The sequence below is a fragment of the Crinia signifera genome, chromosome 4, assembly GCF_055691185.1.
Source record: "Crinia signifera chromosome 4, ASM5569118v1, whole genome shotgun sequence".
In the NCBI taxonomy this organism is placed as follows: domain Eukaryota; kingdom Metazoa; phylum Chordata; class Amphibia; order Anura; family Myobatrachidae; genus Crinia; species Crinia signifera.
This window is the reverse complement of record NC_139220.1, coordinates 115190453-115211690: the sequence shown is the minus strand read 5'-3', so window position 1 is coordinate 115211690 and position 21238 is coordinate 115190453. Positions and strand designations below refer to the sequence as shown.

Sequence of the window (21238 nt, the reverse complement as noted above, 5' to 3'; positions counted from 1 at the left end):
AAACAGTTCAGTGTCCCTGCAAAAATTGCTTTCACTTTCTGTTATTACATCTTTTAGCACACAACGGAGTAATTGGTCCGTGGAGTGGCATCTAGTGTTCAGTACTTCACCTATAGAGGTTAGGAGTAGTGAGCCTTTTATATATAGATTATTTGAACTGCAACATGTTCCCTGATCCTCCCTCTGGAACATACAGACTACACATAAGCCCGTCTAGTATAAACCTATACTATTCAGAACAGTTTTTAAAAATAAAAAATATTTCGTTTCTAAACGATCTGTTCATACCGCCTGTGATATGAGGCGATAAGTAATGCAGCAGGGCTGGGACGTGGCAGCTCTGGGCTGAGTCTGTCGGACTGTTGTTGTCATACCAGTTGATGATTATATAATTCTCCCTCCCACAGCCAGACTACATCTCCCATAAGGTATCAGTGCCCAGTCCATTGTCCCGGTGCATGCAGGGAATTTTCTTCTTTTGGTAAAGAGTTTGTTCCGTTACATACACAGCACATAGCAGCAGCAGCAGCAGCAGCAGCAGCAGCAGCAGCAGCAGCACTAGCAACAGCAGCCGGGCGTTCCTGTCACTGTGCAGCAGCAGAAGCAGCAGCTATGTCAGACCCCAGCTCCTTCTCCAGCCCGGAGCAGCTCATTACCCGGCATCTGAACCTCCACCTAAGTGTTGACTTCACCAAGCGTGTGATCACCGCCTCCGCCTCTCTGACCGTGCGATGCCTGCAGGACTCTCTGAAAAACCTGGTACCTGATCTCTGCACCAGCATGCATATACACTGCGGCCATATGCCTGCACCCAAACACCTGTGTGCCCTGTCCCCATCCCGGCACCTACACACCTGTGCGTCCTTCCCGGATCCCTGTGCCCACATAATGTGCCCTGTCCTTATCCTGACACACACGCACCTGTGCCCTACCTGGAGCCCTGCACCTGCATACCTTGATGTCCTGCCTGGATTCCTGTGCCCACACACCTTTGTACCATGCACCCTAATTTCTTGCTCATATCATACTAGGGGCCAGATGCACTAAGCTCCAAAAGTGTTAAAATGGAGAGAATCATCTCCTGCCTGACATTAATCAAACACAGTCTGTGACATGACAGATAGAAGCTGTTTATTACTCTCCATTTTATCACTAAAAGCTTAAAGCTTAGTGCATCTGGCCCTTGGACTACACAATCATGACCTACCCCAGTGGTTCCCAAACTGTGTGCCGTGGCACCCTGGGGTACCTTGAGGGACTTGCCCTGGGTTGGTGGTCCATGAACAATTCAAGTTTTATGTCTATTATAATAGTCAAATTGTGGACAAACAGAAGTGAATCCTGTCCTTTGCCACATAACTGATCCTAAGAATGAGATATAAACACAATGTATTTAACTTAATATTTGTGCCTGACTTTCTCAATAAGAAACGTTTAGTCTTAGGCCAGGTACACACCAGAACGATCCTGATTGTTAGTAGATCGTTAGCAGATTGTGTGATGCTCGCACGATCTGTTGGAGCCACACAATCTGCTAACGATCTGTATCAAATCTGATCCCAATCCGATCTGAGTCTGTATCCAGTTGAATGGATCTTTTACAGATCCTCACTGCAGCAGGTAGGATCTGTAAAACGACCAAACGACAGCGGGGACGCGCATTGGATTGGAATCGGATCGGAATTGGACCTAAACATGCACAATCTACACACAATCTGCATCCAATCGGTCGAAATTGGATCCAGATTGATGGAATTGAGCCCTAATCGTTCTGGTGTGTACCCCCCCTAAGGGTGCCGCCAAAACATTTCTGATGCCGTGATTCAAAAACTTTGGGAACCCCTGCCCTACCCACTAGGCCCCTTATTTCTCGTTCTTATTGCACCCAGTGTTTAGCTGCACAAAGTGGCTAATCATGACTAATGGATGTGATGGGGGAAAGTGCTGTTTGGATGCCAAAGCAGCCAACTTTTCACACATTTCAGCTCACCACCTCATCCCATAATTTGCGCCTCCACAATACTGCCATTTATGTGCTGACTACACATGTGATGTGATGACCTTCTGCAGTAACTTTCTGGGTTCTGTCATTATTTTTATTGTCTGATTTGGTCCCAGAGTAAAATAGTTTGAGGACCCCTGCTTTAGACAATGTAACAAACTACAGGCGGAACTACCATTGTGCAGCAGGTGCATTGCACTGGGGCCCTGAGGACTAAGGGGCCCACTGCTGTCACCTACTGCAGCAATAGTTCCATATTGTGAACTTGGGTTGGAGTGAAGAAGGGGGCTCATATTATTGTATTTTTGCACCTTTGCTAAAGTATGAGATAATAGGCTACTAACTGCCATGTTGAAGGCTGTGTTTGAAAAATGACCGTTGATTTTTGGTACTTTATCATTCTCCAAGGCTTAGTACATCTGCCCTTGGTGAGGAGAACTGGAAAACCTGTTGCTAGGAGTCCTGAAGACTGAGTTTGAGACCCTATTGCTTGGTACAACCTGGAGTGATTCCCGCAGCCACCGATATAGTTAACTATATCAGTTGCTGTGCTGCGGGAGAGCGATATAGGGCATATATACTGACATTGGGGTAGATTTATGTACCGGCGATCAGGGGAATCTGCTCTAACCCCGTGCGTTATAGCAGGGGATAGCGCTTCCCCTGATCTATCACACCCGCCGAGCGTTTACTCTAACACCGGCGGTGTGGGGCAGGAGGCATAGCGCAGGGGTGATATTTTGCACTGCGCCCCTGCCTCCTGCCAGATTTATGAACGGTCAGCATCGCTGACCGTTCCACCGCCTGCAGCTGTCCACTTCGCCAGCTGCAGGCGGCGATGCCCTATACCTAACAGCAGGGACAGCGCTGGCGCTGAGCTGCGCTGGAATCTCGCGAGACTAGCGAGATCCCGCGCATGCGCAGTCAGCCGGCCGGGGGGGAAGGAGACAGCGCATCAGTATTAACTGATGCGCTGTCTCCAGGAGGGACATCGCCGGAGGGGGGAGTTAGCGCTCCCCCACTCCGGCGGCAAGATCTTAATAGATCTTGTCGGTGTCCCCTCCTGCTTCGCCTCGCTAATGAGGCGAAGCAGGAACTGTTATAGCGGCGCGATAGGCGCCGCTATAATAAATCTACCCCATTGTTTGCAATATCTGTCAGTGATGTCACCCACCCCCTGCTTCGTACATGACCCACGGCCACGTTCATCATTAACTATACTGACCATACACACTGTATGATATGTACTCAATATCGTGAATGATGTTGTCCATATCGTTAGGTAAATATCTCCCAGTGTGTACCCAGTTTATGGATTGGAGACGGATTTTCAGCTTGGGTATTTAGGAAAATCATGCTTGAGTCCAGATGGTTTAAATCAAATTTGTTATTACTTACAAGTCTGTACTCGAGCATGGATATCCTTACAACCTGCACTGTTACTGTAGTGTTTGGGAAATTCTGGATTAGTTTATGGTATACAGCACTAGAGAAGTTTGTGAGTATAATTTCCAAAGAGTACTACTTCTTTTTTCCAGTGTAAAATATTTCTACAGTGTTAATAATGTTGTGTAATCGATCAGTTACAATAACTTACTTTGGAAAATAAGTTCCTTTATAATATAGTATTAAATAACAAAATTATGTAGCAACTGAACTTTCTGCATAATGTAATAGTATAGGAGATTTTACAGAATTCTCCTGCAGAATGCTTATTAGCATTATAGTCTCCCCCCCCGGCCTCGCCTTGCCTAATCTAGTGTTCATTCTAGCACCGGCCATCTTTAAAAAACCCATGCAGTTCCTCTTCTCTGCCTGGTGTGTCGCTGTCTGCTGTGGTGTTTCTAGCACAGGTCTGGTTTGCAGATCGGTGCTGATATACAGACCACACTGTGCTAGAAGCACTACAGCAGACAGCGGCACCCCAGGCAGGGAACGGGAACATAGTCCCATATTTGCATAATAAGGTTGTTTTTAAAGATAATTTTATTCAGAAATAAGGCTTGCATAAAAAACAATCCCGTTTTTAGCTGTGTGGAGAAGCTAGAGGTCCGGCAATGGCATTCCCTTTTCAGCACTCACAATCAGCAGCCAACATATAAATGGCGTCCTTCCCAACTCCTCAGGCTCAATTATGCGTTTCTCCAAATATAATTAACTTTAAAAATAACAGTATTAAGGACTACCACAGGAAATACATTTTTCTGTGGCCAAATCGCTTGATAGAGTATGTCTATGCGCATTCTATTGTGAAACTTATTTAGTTTTTTTTTGTTTTTAATATATCTGTATATTGTTTTTTTATTATTGTGTGCTAGATTTTTATGTTTTGGTGGAGTGTATAATAAATGTTATACTTTCATTTTGAATCCAGTTGATTGATTTATTTGTCCAGACAGCGCTTTTTTCTTTTTTGGTCAGGCCTTATGATATGTATTGGAAGGTCAGACAGATTGTCCTACAACATATATACAGATTTAACCACAGATTCAAAACACTCAATGCACATAGGTAATATTCTGTTGTTTTCACCAGTGGCTATCACTGTTCGGAGGCTTACACAGCAATTCAATTGATGATCCTCCTGATGGCCAAAAGCTGATGGTGCCAGCATTTCTGCTTGCTGCCACCTGAGGTAGCAAGCAGAAATGTGCGAAAAGTGACCCATTTGTGCACCCAAACAGCACTTTTCATGACTGCCCAGAACTTGAGTTGGTTTAAATGTTTTAATCGGCTAAATTCGACACTTCAGCGCACGATCAGCGTGTTTTTAAAAACTGTTGAGCAACCCCCAGTCTTGCATCACATTTAGCTGGGAGATCAGGCTCTCATAAGCAGTTGAACCGCCCCCATTGACTGCAGAGCCACACTATAATCCAAACGAGCTGTCACAATACCATCCATATAAATATTTACCCTAGAACACTTTAGTACTGATACTGATCGTTCTGATTAATTCTTGTGAACTTTTGATCTATTTAAAAGACAAATTTGCTTCATCTTCCACCACAGATTCTGGACACCAAGGACCTCACTATAAAGCGAGTTTCTGTGAATGGACAAGAGGCTAAATTTTCCCTTGGAGCGGGTCACAGCTTTAATGGAACTCCTCTAGAGATCACCCTTCCTGTTCCCCTGACCAGGTACAGCTTTCTGCGATCTACTGCATGTTGTTCTGTAGGTCAGACAGTTCACCCGTGTAAATCATGATGTATTCTTTATAAAGCTACATTGTGGATAAAATAACTTGCACACACCAAGTTACAACAAGAATGTATTTTCTAGGAATATTGTGAAACCCCACATTGTACTAATATGGGAATTTACAGGGATTTTATGACTAAACAGCCTCACCGCTCAGCTGCCAATAAAGCTGTTTCTGTACATAGTACATCTTAGATATACTCTTCTGTGCAATGTGTTATCATAAAGGCCACATAACATAGTTAATTTTTATACTTTTATCTCCTGATATTAGGATTTGTTTTTGCAGCCCTGTGCGTTTTAATATTGTCTCATGAATAACCTCCTTATAATGACTGAAACAAATCTGATTGATTTGGTCCTAAGTACAAAGTCTTTATCTTACACTGATTAGGTCTGGGCTACTTGCTTGGCAGTACCTCTGCATGGGATGCGGTCATCTATTAGAATGAACTTAGGTCTACAGTCATTAGGTCGACCCCACTAGGTCGACTGTTTTTTGAGCCGACATGTGCCGACAGGCGGTATTTCATGCCCTACCATCCACTAGGGCGTGGTGGGAGAATAAAATAGTGTGCCGAGCGCAGCGAGGCACCGTGCCCGAAGCATTGCGAGCGAAGCGAGCGATGCGAGGGTCCGATTCTCATTGCCAACTGTGTCCATGTCGACTGTGTCGACATTCGGATAAAAAAACAGTGAAAAACCCATGTCGACCTTATGACCAGTCGACCTTCCTCATGTCGACCTTTATGCAAATTCGATCTTAAGTCATGTCGACCTTGGCCCATGTCGACCTTAAGTCAGGTCGACCTTCCTGCCAGTCGACCTAATGACTGTAGACCTAAATGCAGTCTGACGAATGATCCCATTCCCTCTGCATACTGTATATGGGTATGCTGGCCAATAATATATTAGCCAGCAACCTGAGCTAACTGATTAAAATACTTCTAACGCCTGTTGGAGCCTGATATTGTTTTGTATTGTAGAGCATAAACTGCATTTCCTTTCCTCATATTTCATAATACCACTGTGTTACGCAGAATATTGTTCCAAGCTAGTAACCAAACACTTTCATATTGTCATAGAAACCACTACAGTCTGGGTCGCTGTCTTATTTCAATACACTACATTTGGTTACAATCCAGACCTACAGCAGGCTTGCTGTTTTTGTTTTTTTGGGGATGTTGCTGTGGGCAACCAATCAGATACTATCTATTTTCTACTAGAATGTGCTAAATAAATAAGAAGTACATGCTGATTGGTTGCACATAGCAACATTCCATGTAAAATAGAACTCCCATCATCTTATCTTTCTAATATTTGACGTTAGCACTTGGGAACCAGTGATGCAGGAGAAATCTCATGCTAGTTCACACCCTCACAAGTGTCATCTGGCAATTCTCATTGCTTGTACTCCTGGACCTTTGTATTCCACAGTACACCATTCATGTGTCCTACACACTCTGCTTTTATGACACCGTTTATTTTCTTCATATTTCTTCATCATATTCTCCTCACCCATAGGCGTGCGCAGCACATTTTATTAGGGGGTGCACCGTCAAAGGGGTGTGCCAAGCACCACCTACTGGGTGTGTCTTACACAGCCAAACAGGCCTGTCTACCTTCATCTATTTGCTTTTGCTACAAAATAAAACCTCTCTCAGCCACACCATAATCTCCGGCCTATTTCAGTTTTAATTTTATAATTACTCTGTAACAGTACATGCAAATAAAGTGAAAACATATATGGATGATATGTAGTGAAATGACAATGGTCTGGTACAAGTAACAATGCAAAACACACATAATTGATTGATGGGTGCTTCTTTTAACGGAATACAGTTCTAAAAAGCAAAATACTTTGGTAAAAGGAATTGCTGGTTGCTAGCGGCAGGGAGGTGTTTATAAGGGCGGGCACAGCATTAGAGGGTGCCTGTGCACCCCTAACACTCTATGTGCGCACACCTATGTCCTCACCTCAACCCCAAAAGCCTGTTGAGGTTTGCTGTGGGTTTTTTTCTTCTCTACCCTGCTTTTGGTACAGTAGACTTTCCCCATTTAGTTATGAAAGTGTCCCCCAGTAGCGCTTTAATACAGTTTACGCCCAAATATAAACCTCTGCTCCTTTTTAGTATCTTTTTTTGTGTTCTTTTTGATCTTAAAATGTACCAAAGTTATTTTAATAGTATCTCAGGGGTATTCAATTATAAAAAAAATTTTTTTTTTCTCATAGGTGAAAAATGTATACTTCTTTTTTTTTTTTTAGGGCAAATGGGGATTGGCTGTAGTAAACTGGATTTATGATTTTTCACCTAGGGAATGGCAATTAGCCACTGATCCATGTGTTTTTGCCACATTGTAGTCCAAATCGCGGACATTTTCACCACATTTTGAGGCAATTTTCACCAATAGCTTTTCTCTTTCAATGGTCCTGGTGACACAGCTCAACATTGGGATGTAGGAGGGTCTGTAGGAGCCAGGCACATATCCTAAAGCTTTTGGAGGGTAGGCTCCTCCCTTCTGCATCCCAGACTCCTCAGTTCGTGTTAGGTGCCCACTGGAGTGGGTGCTATTCTAAAGGGCTGCTGGAGCAGCCGAAGGATTAGAGTTAGTTAGGAGTTTTTTATTTTATTAACTTTTACACTAGCTAGGTAGGCACAGTGTGAGGATTCTTACTGAATCCTCACACTGACAACGCTGCAAGAGCTGACAGAAGCGCGTCCTGTCAGCTCACTGTGCACGGGGGAGACTGTCTGGTCTCCCTGTGCAACGCTTACAGCTTCTATTAAGAAGCTGTCTGGGCTCTGGAGCGCTCTATATCCGGCTTCACGCTAGGTGGGGATCATGGGGGACAGGCGCTCCGTGATGGCGGCGGCCATTTTCTGCGGAGCTTACACACTGAGCTCCTATATGAGAGGACTCTATATGAGAGATCTCTTCTTCCTGACTGCGGACGCCCCCACTCGATTTTGATACTGATTATACCGCTGAATTGGATAGGACATCACGGGAGAGGTGTTCAATTATTTTTCCATTTCCGACCATGCCAATATTCACGATATCGTGATATGTGAATACCAGCCGTTTCGTCACTTACCAGCTTCGGCCATATTTTAAAACTGTACATCCCTGAGGTTTCTCTCATAATCTATGAGTGATAACTGCATAAACCGAATGATCTTGGTGTATTACCCCTGAAGAAGTCCCTAAGGGACGAAACGCGTAGGGTTTCTCAGACCACTATACATCCAAGTTCAAATCCGGAATCAATACACCTGAAAAATCTCTGTATCTTGTATTTTATATAAAAAATCTCTGTATTATGTACTCTATATTTTTTTTATTGTTTGGAATAAATATTTTTAAAGAAGTCTGCTGTTGTTAAAACACATTTAATCGCACCTCTACATCTTTTCTATATATATATATATAATCTATCTCTATCCAGAAAAGATCCACAAGGAGCACTCACCAATAAGATCAGTTGCACAGTTTTAATGGTACTTGTTTAAGATACAATACATCTTACTTTGTATTGTAGTCGACGTTTCGGCCTTTATCAAGACAGATCACCAAGGCACATCCGTACAGCACAAGCAATCCAAGTGTACTTGGATTGCTTGTGCTGTACGGATGTGCCTTGGTGATCTGTCTTGATAAAGGCCCTCTAGTGGCCGAAACGTAGACTACAATACAAAGTAAGATGTTTTGTATCTTAAACAAGTACCATTAAAACTGTGCAACTGATCTTATTGGTGAGTGCTCCTTGTGGATCTTTTCTGGCTCTACACCTATACTATATTGGGAGCATCATTGGATGTTTACTTAAGTGGAGCACCCCGAAAGCTGACAAGGGTTGGCCGTGAGTGCGGATTCTCCGAAGATAGATAGATATTATACAATTCTGAATTCTTTCTGTTCTGAGTCTCTTTTGATATGGCCATGGTTTTTTTGTTTAATGTTGTTGTGTGTGTTTTTTTTTTTTTTTTTTTTTTTTTTACACCACAGGGGGCAAGAAGCCGTTTTGGATATATGTTCTGAAACCTCCCCAAAATCCTCAGCTCTTCAATGGCTTAATCCAGAACAGACTGCAGGGAAGACTCACCCTTATCTCTTCAGTCAGTGCCAGGTGATATTTTCATGTTATGTTGAGTATGATGAATGCTTTTGTATTACATGCCAGAACACCTCTGGTTCATCAGAAGTTGCTTACTGCATGCTGCCGAGTACTAGCTTTTTATTTTCTGGCTATGTGTAACTCATTATGTTGGTAAGTGAATTTAATCACTGAATAGACAAAGTTGGCATCAATACTTGATGTGTCACATGCCAATAGTTATCGAGTTGATTGCTTATTAGACAAATGCTTGGACAGATAAGTCAAGTGCGCTAGGGATTAGCTGTTGTGTGCAGTGTACACCAGCGGCCACTACGGTGGAGGGGTGCCACCCTCCAGAAGCAAACAGAGAGAGAAAGAGAGCGGTACCGTCAGGCGCTCAATGTATACTTGAGAAACAATTAATAAAAATAGTATTTATTATGACAAATCAATTACTAATTGTCAGACCACATTAATATTAATAATTGCATGCAGATATCAAACATAAACACAAATAAATATAAAAGGTGTATAATAAAAAAACTAAGCAATAAAGGGCTAGGATTGATAATATACTATTAAACCACCCGGGGGTAACTGTTAGCCAGTGAAGCTGGGCTCTTGTGAGTGATTCCCAGACACAGAGGTTTTTAGTCCTCCAATTGGAGTTTAAGCATAGTAGTGCTTGAGGTGAAATTTACTGACACAGAGTCCTTAAGATGTTCCTGGTGATGTGTCACTGAGTGGCAGGAGTACAGATGCGAGTTCCGGTGTCCGCAATTCCTCCACTTTTAAGCATATGTCGATGGTAAGGGCATCTATTCACCAACACGCTGGCTATGTCTGCCACAGTTTCCACAGGCAGCGCAGTCCCGCTCACCACCATGTGTGCCGGTAGTCGGGCGGTGTATGTGAGCCGCAGTTCGGCCGGGGACAGCCCAAAAGATGTACGATCAATCTTTATGGCCGCAGGCTACAGTGCTTTCCTTTGTAGGCTATTATATTAAAGAAATAAAATATTATGCCCCTTCTGGCTCATAAACAGATATTATAGAACAACATACTCATTTGTATCTCTGGCTATTACTAGCATTCAGCTTTGCAATACATGGTATTCTAATGCTTCTATATTTACTTTTATTTATTGCAGGCCACACATTGCAGATCTATTATTCCCTGTCAAGATACTCCATCTGTCAAATTCACCTACTATTGTCAGGTTTGTTACCTCAGAAAAATGAAGAGCACTATATATTTGCCTGTATTAAACCATCCTAAAGCTTCATAGCTACAGGTAGCTCACAAAATTAGTCAATGAAAGCATAACCGGCAATTGCTGTGTTTACAAAAAGAAAGGGGGGGGGGAGGTGTTTCAATTATCAATCAATTTATGTAGTTGCCCTTCTTCATAGGTGTCAACTCCATTTTACTGTCAGTTCTCGATGTCTGCTGCTGATAAGATACTTATGTAGCCGTAATTATACAGATAGCAGGCTGTGGTCACATTATCCTGTGGCAAGTTACGACCTCAGTCATAGTTCATTTAAGACTGACATACATAAAATTTTGCTAATTGGTACAAATAGTAACAAGTGCTCACAATTTCTTGTAGTAAATTAGTCCTCAGTTATAATTGTTTTAAGACAGGCATGGATATAGAATTTGCAGTACAGTAATTATGCCTATATCAGTAGGTGTATGTAACCAGTAGTTTAAAGGGTTACAGAAAAGGGTATGAAAGAAACTCCACAAGTATCAAAAAGTTAAACTGCTACTGCTCCCTTTCCAATTGTAGTGGGATCCCAGCAGCAAGTGAGTGGATTGAAATCAATTGATTAGTATGTAGGGAGTAGAATGCAGAGAAAGTGCCAGGCATCTGCTGTTTGGCCGTATAGCTGCAATGTCCTGTTAAACTCTAAGAGCCAGTGCAGGAATATGCTGGTAGAGAGGTCCAACTGGGAGTGCTCAGTATGGGGGAATGAACCTTGCTCCATAGTGCAGTGAAGAGGGGTCACTCCCATGTGCTTACCGAATGGCAGTATTCCCGCCGCTGAGTGCGGCGCTGGCACATACTAGCTGCTGGCACATTATGTTGCCTTTACCGATCAAAGATAATAATGTACACTGTCATCTGCTACTCATAAAGAACCTGCATTTTGTATATGTCTCCATTTAGGTTTCCATTCCAAAAGAACTGGTGGCTCTAATGAGTGCTCTTAATGATGGGAACTGTCCTGATCCACATGACTGCAAAAGGCACATTTATCGCTTCAAGCAAAATGTATGTTTTTCTCTTCTATCATTTCTGCATTAAGCCAGTGATTCCAGAACTGGGTGCTGGCTGTGAGTGACCTGCATTGGTTCCACAAGTTGGCGGTCCAGGAACCAAATGCAATTTATTTATAGCCCCTTCCCGACGCAGCATGTTTTTGCCTTCCTGACAGAGGCCTTTTTTTCAAATCTGACATGTATCACTTAAGTGGGGATAACTTTTTTTTGCTTTTACTTATCCCAGTGATTTTGAGATTGTTTTCCCGTGACACATTGTACTTTAAATTAGTGGTAAATTTTGGTCGATACAGTTTTTTTTTGTGTGAAAAATACCAAAATGTCGTAAAAAAATGGAACATTTTGCTATTTGCAAAATGTAAAATTTTCTGCTTGTGAGACAAATAATCATACCACTCAAAATAGTTAATAACTAACAGACCATATCTATACATTATTTTTAAATCATTATTTCAACCGCCTTTAATTTTTTTGGACACTAGGGGGCAGCAGAGTCTAAATTTTACACATCATACAGTTTAACGCTGCTTTTGGCTGTTCACGTTTGAACAGCCAATCGCAGCGATCGCCCATGACGGGGGGCATCTCTGCCCCCCCTGGGCAATGAGGGAGGATGTCTGCTGTCAGGGACAGCAGACATCGTCCCTCTGTCACCGCGTCTGTAGACGCGGTGGCACTTTCAAGTCATGACGTACATGTACGTCATGTGTCGGGAAGAACATCCCGGCCATGACGTACATGTACGTCAAATGTCGGGAAGGGGATAGTAAATGTGATGGGCAAAACCAGAGCAGGTGACTTCCAGTCATAAACTATCAGGACAAACAGGAAGTGCAAACCTGTCCACCTTCACAAAACTAAGCAAAGGGATGTCCTACCGGCACAGTTTACTACATATATACATTTGTGTTGACTTTCCCAATAAGGAACATTTATCTCAGGCTTGCCGTTGACAATATACTCCAATTATAGGGCTCTATGATTCAATAAAGTTTGGGAACTGGTGCATTAAGCCTTTACAAAGAAAAACGAAGGGGTATTTATGTGTTCTGTATACCACTTTATACGTTTATTTTATTGGATAAATGAAGCTGTATGTAATTTTATTTAGACTATATTCATTTGTTTAACACAAATGAATGGAATAAAATCTCAAACCATTTGTAAATTGGCATTGATCCTGTATTCTAGCATGGGGGTTTAAAACATGGGCAAGTTTCTACGTGTGAAACTAGTTGGAATTCCCCCTATAGTTTCTATATCTATGCAGAGCTGTACAGAGAATATTTAAACATCCTGTGAACCCCAACTGTACAAATTTGTAAATGTTTGATTTCCTTTTGAGGCCAGATGTTTGCATCTCTGTATGTATTGAAAATGCACATGTCCAGGCTTGTGCAGGATGTGGTTGTGCCGTCTCCAAACACATATGAATAATTGTCTGCTTTTTGTTCCACTTATTTTAGGTGCCAATACCAAGCTACTTAATTGCCCTGGTGGTTGGAGCTTTGGAGGGAAAGTAAGTGTGCCAAATATTTGTAAGAGTGGCAATGCTTTCAGTAGTCTGTGTAACAGGGCATGTTGCTACCAGTGTGGATTGCAGGGTACTATGGCATCCCTTGGCTAGTTCCCTGCACCTCCTACCTACTCCCACATCCCACCCACTTGCTAGAGAAGCAGAAATCATGGGTCCACGTAGTGGGATGGAGCTAAAATTACACAATTCTTTCATTTTAGCCTCACAGGCCCTTGATTTGTGGAATTTACCATCATGTAGCTAAAAGTGGTTCTAACTATACAAGTAATGCCCCCATACATTTGTACATTTTGATCTTGAGCAGTAACATAGCATTATTGAACACCCCAAATAATTCACTATGACCAGCATGCATTGCCAGGAACTGATTTCATATATGCCATTCAAAAGAGTGATTCACAAAATGCTGTTAGATCCACGAGTTGAGATTTGCTGTCAATGGAGGCAACTCTATTGCAGGCAAAGGCTAAGTGCAGTGAGACCAATGGCACACTGTGATCACCAGAATCAACAAATCAAAAAACCCTTTGGAGGGTCACAGGAAAATCATCCATGTTGCTGTGCCATATTCTATTTTTCTGCACAGCCAAGCATCATGCAGAATTGAATATGGGCCAGATCCTATGCAGTTTCTTTCTTCATTACATTTTAAATTAATACTGAGTTCTTCAACATGCAATTCCACCCACTGTCGCTATGTAGTTTTTGTTGTTGTGTGTTTTTTTTTTTTTTATTAAGTTTTTATAAAAAAAAAAAAAAAAAAAAATTCCCTTCTGATCAAGTGAAACCTCTGCAGTCTAGGTCAGTGGTAGCAAACTCCAGTCCTCGAGAGCTACCAACAGTTCACATTTTCTAGATCACCTCGTGGGGGGCACAGATGTTACTGACTGACACATTATAAATGATCCAGGTGGAGATAATTACTTCACTTGTGATTCTGTTAGGAGACATAGAAAATGTTAACTGTTAGCTCTCGACTGGAGTTGGCTACCTCAGGTCTAGGTTACCACTGTGTCATTGTGTTCTCCTATTACAGTATATGTAATATATAATCACATGCAGCCAGGATTGCCAGCAGTTTGATATGTGTGCCTATGCACCCTGCGACACTTCTTAATGATTGCATGTGGTGTTCCTGTGTTGAAGAAAAGCTGTTTGCAGAACAGTGAGAATGCCTCCTACATCTAGCCTCACCATGCAGTGTGAGATGCCCGGTGTGAGTTAGCCACCAGCACTTGAGAAACCCTGATAATGCTGGGTGTTTGTGTTTTTGATTTTTAAATGGATCTGAAATACAACAGAATGTGTCGCTGAGATTCTGCTGATTCATTTAATTTATGGACACTTGTATATTGTGCGTGACAGTCTGTATACGGAACAGAACCTCTATTGGAAAAGAGCTGCAGCACTTATGCAAATTCAGAGACTCAGATAGATAGATAGATAGATAGATAGATATATTATATTTTGTATAAAGGGGTTAGAACAGAAAGCTACCTTCTATAAAATGACACTCTTTACACTACAACATAGTTGTCCATATGCTCTACTTTGCTATACTCGTCTCCCTACAGGAAAGTGAGAAATGACCACCGATGTGTGCCCATTACTACTTCATCCCTCAAACTAATGGTCCCTGCTGGTGATGTGGATTCATGTTTGATGTTTTCTCTTTGTAGGGAGATAGGACCTAGGACAACAGTATGGTCAGAGAAAGAGCTGCTGGAGGCCTCTGTGTATGAGTTTGCTGAGGTTGGTCCTATACAATTCTTATTGGGTATATGATATGGGCTTTGGTTATGTAAATCACCAATCGGATACTATGTTTTTGCTTCATAAAATCTTAATTTAATTACTAAAATGTGATAAATGAAGCACATAATTGTACATCACAGTTTGTAAGTCTGCCCATTAAGGTCAAAGTTTAGTGTTTAGAAACTCCTTTAATTTGCCGCAAGGATCCATTTTTATCATTTGTATTTGAGAGGTAATATGCAAAATTCTATTATTTTTTTTATATTATTTAAAATTATTGTTACCCTAATTTATTTGAGTAGCCGTGGTCCTATAGAAATGTGTCCGCTGTGCGTTTTACAGTGACAGACTAATGCTTTTATTGTTTTTTTTTTTTTTTAGACCGAGAAAATGCTGAAATATGCAGAAGAGCTGGCTGGCCCTTATGTCTGGGAGAAATATGATCTGCTTATTTTGCCTCCATCATTCCCATATGGGGGAATGGAGAATCCCTGCCTAACTTTTGTAACCCCAACTGTGCTGGTAAGTGCGCTGCACATTGCAAGGCTGCGAACAGTGGCGTACCTAGATATTCGTAGGCCCCATAGCAAAAGTTTGTAAGGGCTCCCCTATGTTGCAACTGATGGTGATAAATGGATGTAAAACGTATTACTTAGACAGCAAAGATGGGCCCCTTCAGCTCTGAGCCCCATAGCAGCTGCCCCCCTTGCACCTATGGTAGTTACTTGGCTGAGAACAGTTATTAGTTGACATTGTTTTTTTTTTTGTTTTATTTTACAGACCCTGTCGACATTAGCCATGTCAACCTATTTCTTGTGTCAGCCTAATGTATGTCGCCCTTCCAAAGATAAAAGCCTGATTATGGCGATATTAGTCACCTTTAGATTCTCAATGGGAATATTTTTTTATTTTTATTTTATTTATTATGTAACTGTTTATAACATAGCTAATTGTTAATGTGATACTTTTCTACAATAGCAGAAATACTGTACACACCTGTAAACAATATTTGTAGTATGTGATACCAGGATGTTGGGCAGAGGACAGTCAGTCTGTTGTGTGAATCATTTATCCCTTCTTTTCTGTTCTAGGCTGGTGATCGATCTCTAGCGAGTGTGAGTATCTCTTCTCTCATCATAATAAATCAGTTTACCACATGCTCGGACCAATGTGTAATAACACAAACTGTATACTTGTATCATACAGTACAAACCTGTAACCTTTCCCTTATTATTATAATTATTATCATCATCGTTATGTCTTTTTAATGGGGAAAAAAAATTAGTGTAGTTTTTTTTTTTTTTCTTTCTTCTCCCAACATAGTAGTTAGAATATAAGGAACTATAAGCAAATAGCTTACTGGGCGCCCAACTAACATATAAGTACCAAATATAACCTTTTGAGTTTACATCTTGTTGTACCATTTGGTACTGGTTTTGTCTACTGAGAGGGATGTGTTAATTCTTACTGTGTTTTCAAAAAAAATTTTTTAAGTGTTCACTAATGTTTCTCAAGGTTCCTCCTATAATCCCCAAATAGCTAAAAAAAAAAAGACTTGATACACTTTTTTTTTTTTTTTCTTTTTTGACCAAAGTATTTGCTGTGGTACTGTATATGTTATATATTAATGTCTGGTGCTGTGGAATCGGGGTGCATCCATAGGCATTAGGCCACCATGGTGAAATCGCATAGTGCATGGATGCCATAAGATTTGCATTTAGTAACATTGGATTGAAAAAATAAATAAGGTGCAAACCAAAACCTTCACAGAATGTTATTGTATGCAATGTATTGTTATTTACAATGTACATTATATTGGACACATGTCTAAATAGGATATCAGTGAGAAGTGGTTTTCAGTGCACACATGCGAATATGTAGTGACTATGTATCAGTAGTAGTACACTGTTTCTTTCCAGTAAAATTGTACATCAAAAATGTAACGTCCCCATCTCATTGCTAGGTCATTGCACATGAAATCTCACACAGCTGGACAGGAAACTTGGTCACAAACAAAACCTGGGAACACTTCTGGTATGTCTGGAAATCCTTCTCTCCATACACGGGGCTCGCACACTGCAGCAGATCTGTTTCAGAATGGGGCATTATTCGGCTTAATCCATCAGATGAGTTTTTTTTCTAGGTAGTAATATTAGACAATGGGCTGGTAGAAGCTTGGAATAGGAAAGTGTGACGTGAATCCAGTATGGGTTCCATATTATGAGTAGCAACATTCTGAGTCACCTGTGTATGTTTATACTGACATTCTATTTTACCTATAATTTGTATTTTTTACATAATATGCAGGTGGGTGTTATGTTTTGTTAACAAGTGGAAAGTCTTCGATCCTATAGATCTTCATTCTTTAAGTATTTTGGGTAAAACTTTTTTCATGGGACATTAATGGGATATCATTAACAAGTAACTAAAAGTAGAAACCTAGGTTTATAGAGAAAAAACCATCGGGCGCAAACACTAGTAGGGTCACACCCTTGGGATAGAGGGATAATTGAAGGAAATGATGGGTGACAGCTCCCAATTAGCAAATTGGATATATTTGCAAACTAAATACAAGGGAAGAAGAGGGTGTGTAATGATAACTTTACACAACCAGAGAGCGCCACACGATTGGAGATGGTACAAAGAATTCTTGGTACTTGTTTCCTAGCACGGCCACACCGGTTTACATCGGGGTGGTCGTGTCGGAAAAATCGGGTCGATCGCATCGCATGCGATTTAGTCGCATGCGATGCGACCGACCGATTTTCGACCCGATTTTTTTGATTGAATGAAATGTAAATCGGGTCCCTGGGACCCGATTTTACATTGGATTCAATGTAAAATATTCCCAACCCCCCCCCAAATTTAACGGCGTACACCCCACCCCACGATAGACGCCAACCCGAAGCGTGGCGAGCGGCGGCGGTGCGCGTCCTCCGACCTTTTCATTCCCCTACTATCCACGTCGGCGTGGAGTTGAGAATAGAATAGTGTGGCGAGGGGACGCGTATACCTGTGAAGTTATATGCGTCCCCTCGCGGGGCTCGCTGCGCTCGCCACGCTTCGGGCTCGGTGGCTCGCTGCGCTCTCCACACTATTCTATTCTCAACTCCACGCCGACGTGGATAGTAGGGGAATGAAAAGGTCGGAGGACGCGTACCGCCGCCCCTCGCGGGCTCGCTGCGCTCGCCACGCTTCGGGTTGGCGTCTATCGTGGGGTGACGACGGGGACATCTATAATGTGAAATGGGTCATATTGGCCCATTTCACATTTTTCACATTTTCTCACGATTTCAATGTTAAAAAATATTTTAACATTGAAGCCTATGGAAAAATCGGGGGCATCACGTCGGGACCAATGTTAATGGTCCCGACCGACGCGATGCCCCCGATATTTTACCTTTCCCGACACGATTTCAATGTTAAAATATTTTTTAACATTGAAGCCTATGGAAATATCGGGGGCATTGCGTCGGTCGCGTCGGGACCAATGTTAATGGTCCCGACCGACGCGATGCCCCCGATATTGTGTCCTAGCCGGCAAAATGGACCTGATTTCAAAGGAAATCGGGTCCATCGTGTGGATCGTGTACCTTAACTTAAAGGTACACGATCCATAAGATTGTGGCCGTGCTAGGAAACAAGTACCGAATTCTTTTATTATATTAAAATATATAAAATAATACTATATCGAAATATAGACACATAATAATAAAGATATAAAATTTATAAACAAATAGACATATTTACACTCTATGTGAAATCGTAGCAGCAGCCAATAGTCCCAGTATATTGGGGTATATGCTCTCCTTTGAGCCAAGGTTTCAAATAATGAATGTCCAGCTCAATTTAAAATGATGATGGATAGCAGCCGATATTACATGGATTTTTGCAGTCTGCAGACGGCTCAAGCCACTCTGCCAGCTGTCGTCGCCTGTTGACGACCAGCTGATTTTGCGTTGTGCAGAGAGCGAGCTGTCCGCCTTCGGCAACAGCTTAGATAGCACCCACTGAATTGCCAGAGACTTTAAAAGACAGGTAGAACAAGTGCACTCACCCAGACTTATGTATTTCTGCCGGCGTGCGGCTAGCGTAGTTCGTGCTGTGACGGCTGGGGAGGCTTAATACTGGGATCGGCTGGTGAGATGAGGATGCTGTGGAAACCTTTGTATAGGAGCTGCTGAAGAAGATTTCACAATTGGAGTGAGCCTTTACTCTGTATCTTGCACTTGTTCTACCTGTCTTTTAAAGTCTCCGGCAATGTAAAGTTATCATTACACACCCTCTTCTTCCCAAGTAACTAAAAGTGCCCACACTCTAGAAAGATGCCAATTGGCTGATTTCCGACAAAAAAATCGGCCAGGTTTTACCGGTATTCGGTAAATGCTGCATGAAAGATCAGAAGATTTAGCAAAAGATCCATTGGAATGCACATGGGATCTTAAAAAAAGTCTTTGAAGATGTGCACTTGCCTGAAATCTTTTATCCAGGACGGACAAAATAATTTAAGGCTATATTATTGTGCACAGATTGCAGATCTTTCTAGTGTGTGGGCACCTAAAACAAATAACTTCAGGCCTGTTCAGTTCCATGCAGAGGGTGCTCTGACACGCCTGCTACAGGTGATTAAATACTGTAGCCCAAGCATGTTCATAAGTATTTAGGGATTATATGTACTAGCTGATTTGTTTTTCCCTTGATAAGAGTTTTCATGGTAAGAGGTATGGATATACTAGGTGTGCTTTTATTTATTTTTTCATTCTTTAAGTCGTGGTTCCCACACTGTGTGCCGTGGCACCCTGGGGTGCTGCAGAGCACTTGCAGGGGTGCCCTGGGTTGATGGTTCAAGACCAATTCAAAATATTTATGGTCAATGTAATATGCAAAACCAGGGCTTGTGTCCTTCCAATCATAAAATATAAGGACAAAGAGAATTACATTTTGTCGCTCACCAAATAACTAAACCGGAGCTTATTTAATTTTTTTTTCAACAAATTTTTGGCCTAGGGGTGCCATGGATAAAATCTTAATACTCTAGGTATGGCATGTCCAAACTATGGCCCTCTAGCTGTTGTGAAGCTACATGTCCCATCATGCCTTGCCGCTGTTTTGCTATCAGGAAATGCTAAAACTATATGGCAAGGCATGCAGGAATGTGTAGATTCACAACTGGAGGGCCATAGTTTGGACATGCCTGCTGTAGGGTGCCATGATTCAAAAAGGTTTGGGAAAATCTGCCTTAAGTCCTGTTGCAACAATGAAAATGATATATAGAAGTATTGTTTTTTAGGTTAAATGAAGGTCACACAGTCTATTTGGAGCGGAGAATTGATGGACTCCTCTATGGGGAACAGTTTCGGCAATTCAAGGCTTTAGGGGGATGGAAGGAACTTCAAAATTCAGTATGTGAAAATTCAAATTTTAGTTTGCAACCTGTATTTTAGGAGCCAGTTCGATGTTGAGATCAGCTTTTGCTATGAAAATCACCACAGATTGTGACAGAGGGTACGGGCACAGTGCACAAAGCCAACTGCTGTACTGCATTTCCCTACGGTCATCTCTATGCATTCTTTCATTGCACTGTGTATTAATGTCCAGTATGTATGGCGGGACCCGGTCACATAGTTGACTGTTATGGTCCAACATGTTGTCTTAAATGGTGCCATTGACAAATGCCAATGGTTATGGACTGCTGGGAGGATTAATCTTATGCTGTAGGGAGGGTTTAGGCACTAAGGGGAGAGTAAAGGTTAGGTGAGAAATACTTACCAGAACCACCTTTTGTTAGATAGAAACAAAAAGCGGAATAGAACCTGTCAGGTGTTTGTATGTTTTCAGATGTACAATGATCCTCATACACCGATATTGCATGTGAAAGAAAAGTGATAAATAATAGTGCAGTATTTTATGTGCACATGATTTAATGACATTCAATACAACAATGCATAAAATAATTTCAAATATTAAAATGCTGGAACAAGCACTAAGAATAAAGTGCAAGAAGTCAGGTATCAGATGCAGGAAGATGTGTATTTACCGGAAAATAAGGAACTGAGTTTAAGCAGTCCCAAATGCACGAGCTGTATACTCCAAAAAGGCAACCAGCTTTGTCACCGGCTTGTTCAAATTTCTCTCTACCGCCGCCTGGACTCCCCAAGCAGGTCCAGATGTAGTCACCAACGCGTTTCTTCCCCAATCCTGGGGACTTTTTCAAGGTGTCCTATTTTAGGTTTTTAGGCACTTTGGGACCTGCTGTGTCAGAGCCCCGAAGTGTAACTATTGTTATTCCGGACGCCGGAGACACAAGACGGCAACAGGAAGCCCCACGATTTGCGCAGAGGACTATGGGAGT

General features: G+C 41.8%; 1 protein-coding gene across 1 annotated transcript in view; it reads left to right on the top strand.

Annotated features, from left to right (window-relative positions):
- Positions 1-482: 482 nt before the first annotated feature.
- The window catches only part of LTA4H (leukotriene A4 hydrolase), a 31335-nt gene continuing 10579 nt past the window's right edge, over positions 483-21238 (top strand). Inside the window, exons 1-11 of the mRNA XM_083182291.1 lie at positions 483-759; positions 5015-5145; positions 9215-9335; positions 10456-10524; positions 11482-11586; positions 13061-13113; positions 14811-14883; positions 15268-15408; positions 15978-16001; positions 16850-16920; positions 20177-20288. Coding sequence (XP_083038417.1) covers positions 613-759; positions 5015-5145; positions 9215-9335; positions 10456-10524; positions 11482-11586; positions 13061-13113; positions 14811-14883; positions 15268-15408; positions 15978-16001; positions 16850-16920; positions 20177-20288 — 1047 coding nt within the window. The 5' untranslated portion in view covers positions 483-612. The remainder of the gene's footprint in view (positions 760-5014; positions 5146-9214; positions 9336-10455; positions 10525-11481; positions 11587-13060; positions 13114-14810; positions 14884-15267; positions 15409-15977; positions 16002-16849; positions 16921-20176; positions 20289-21238) is intronic.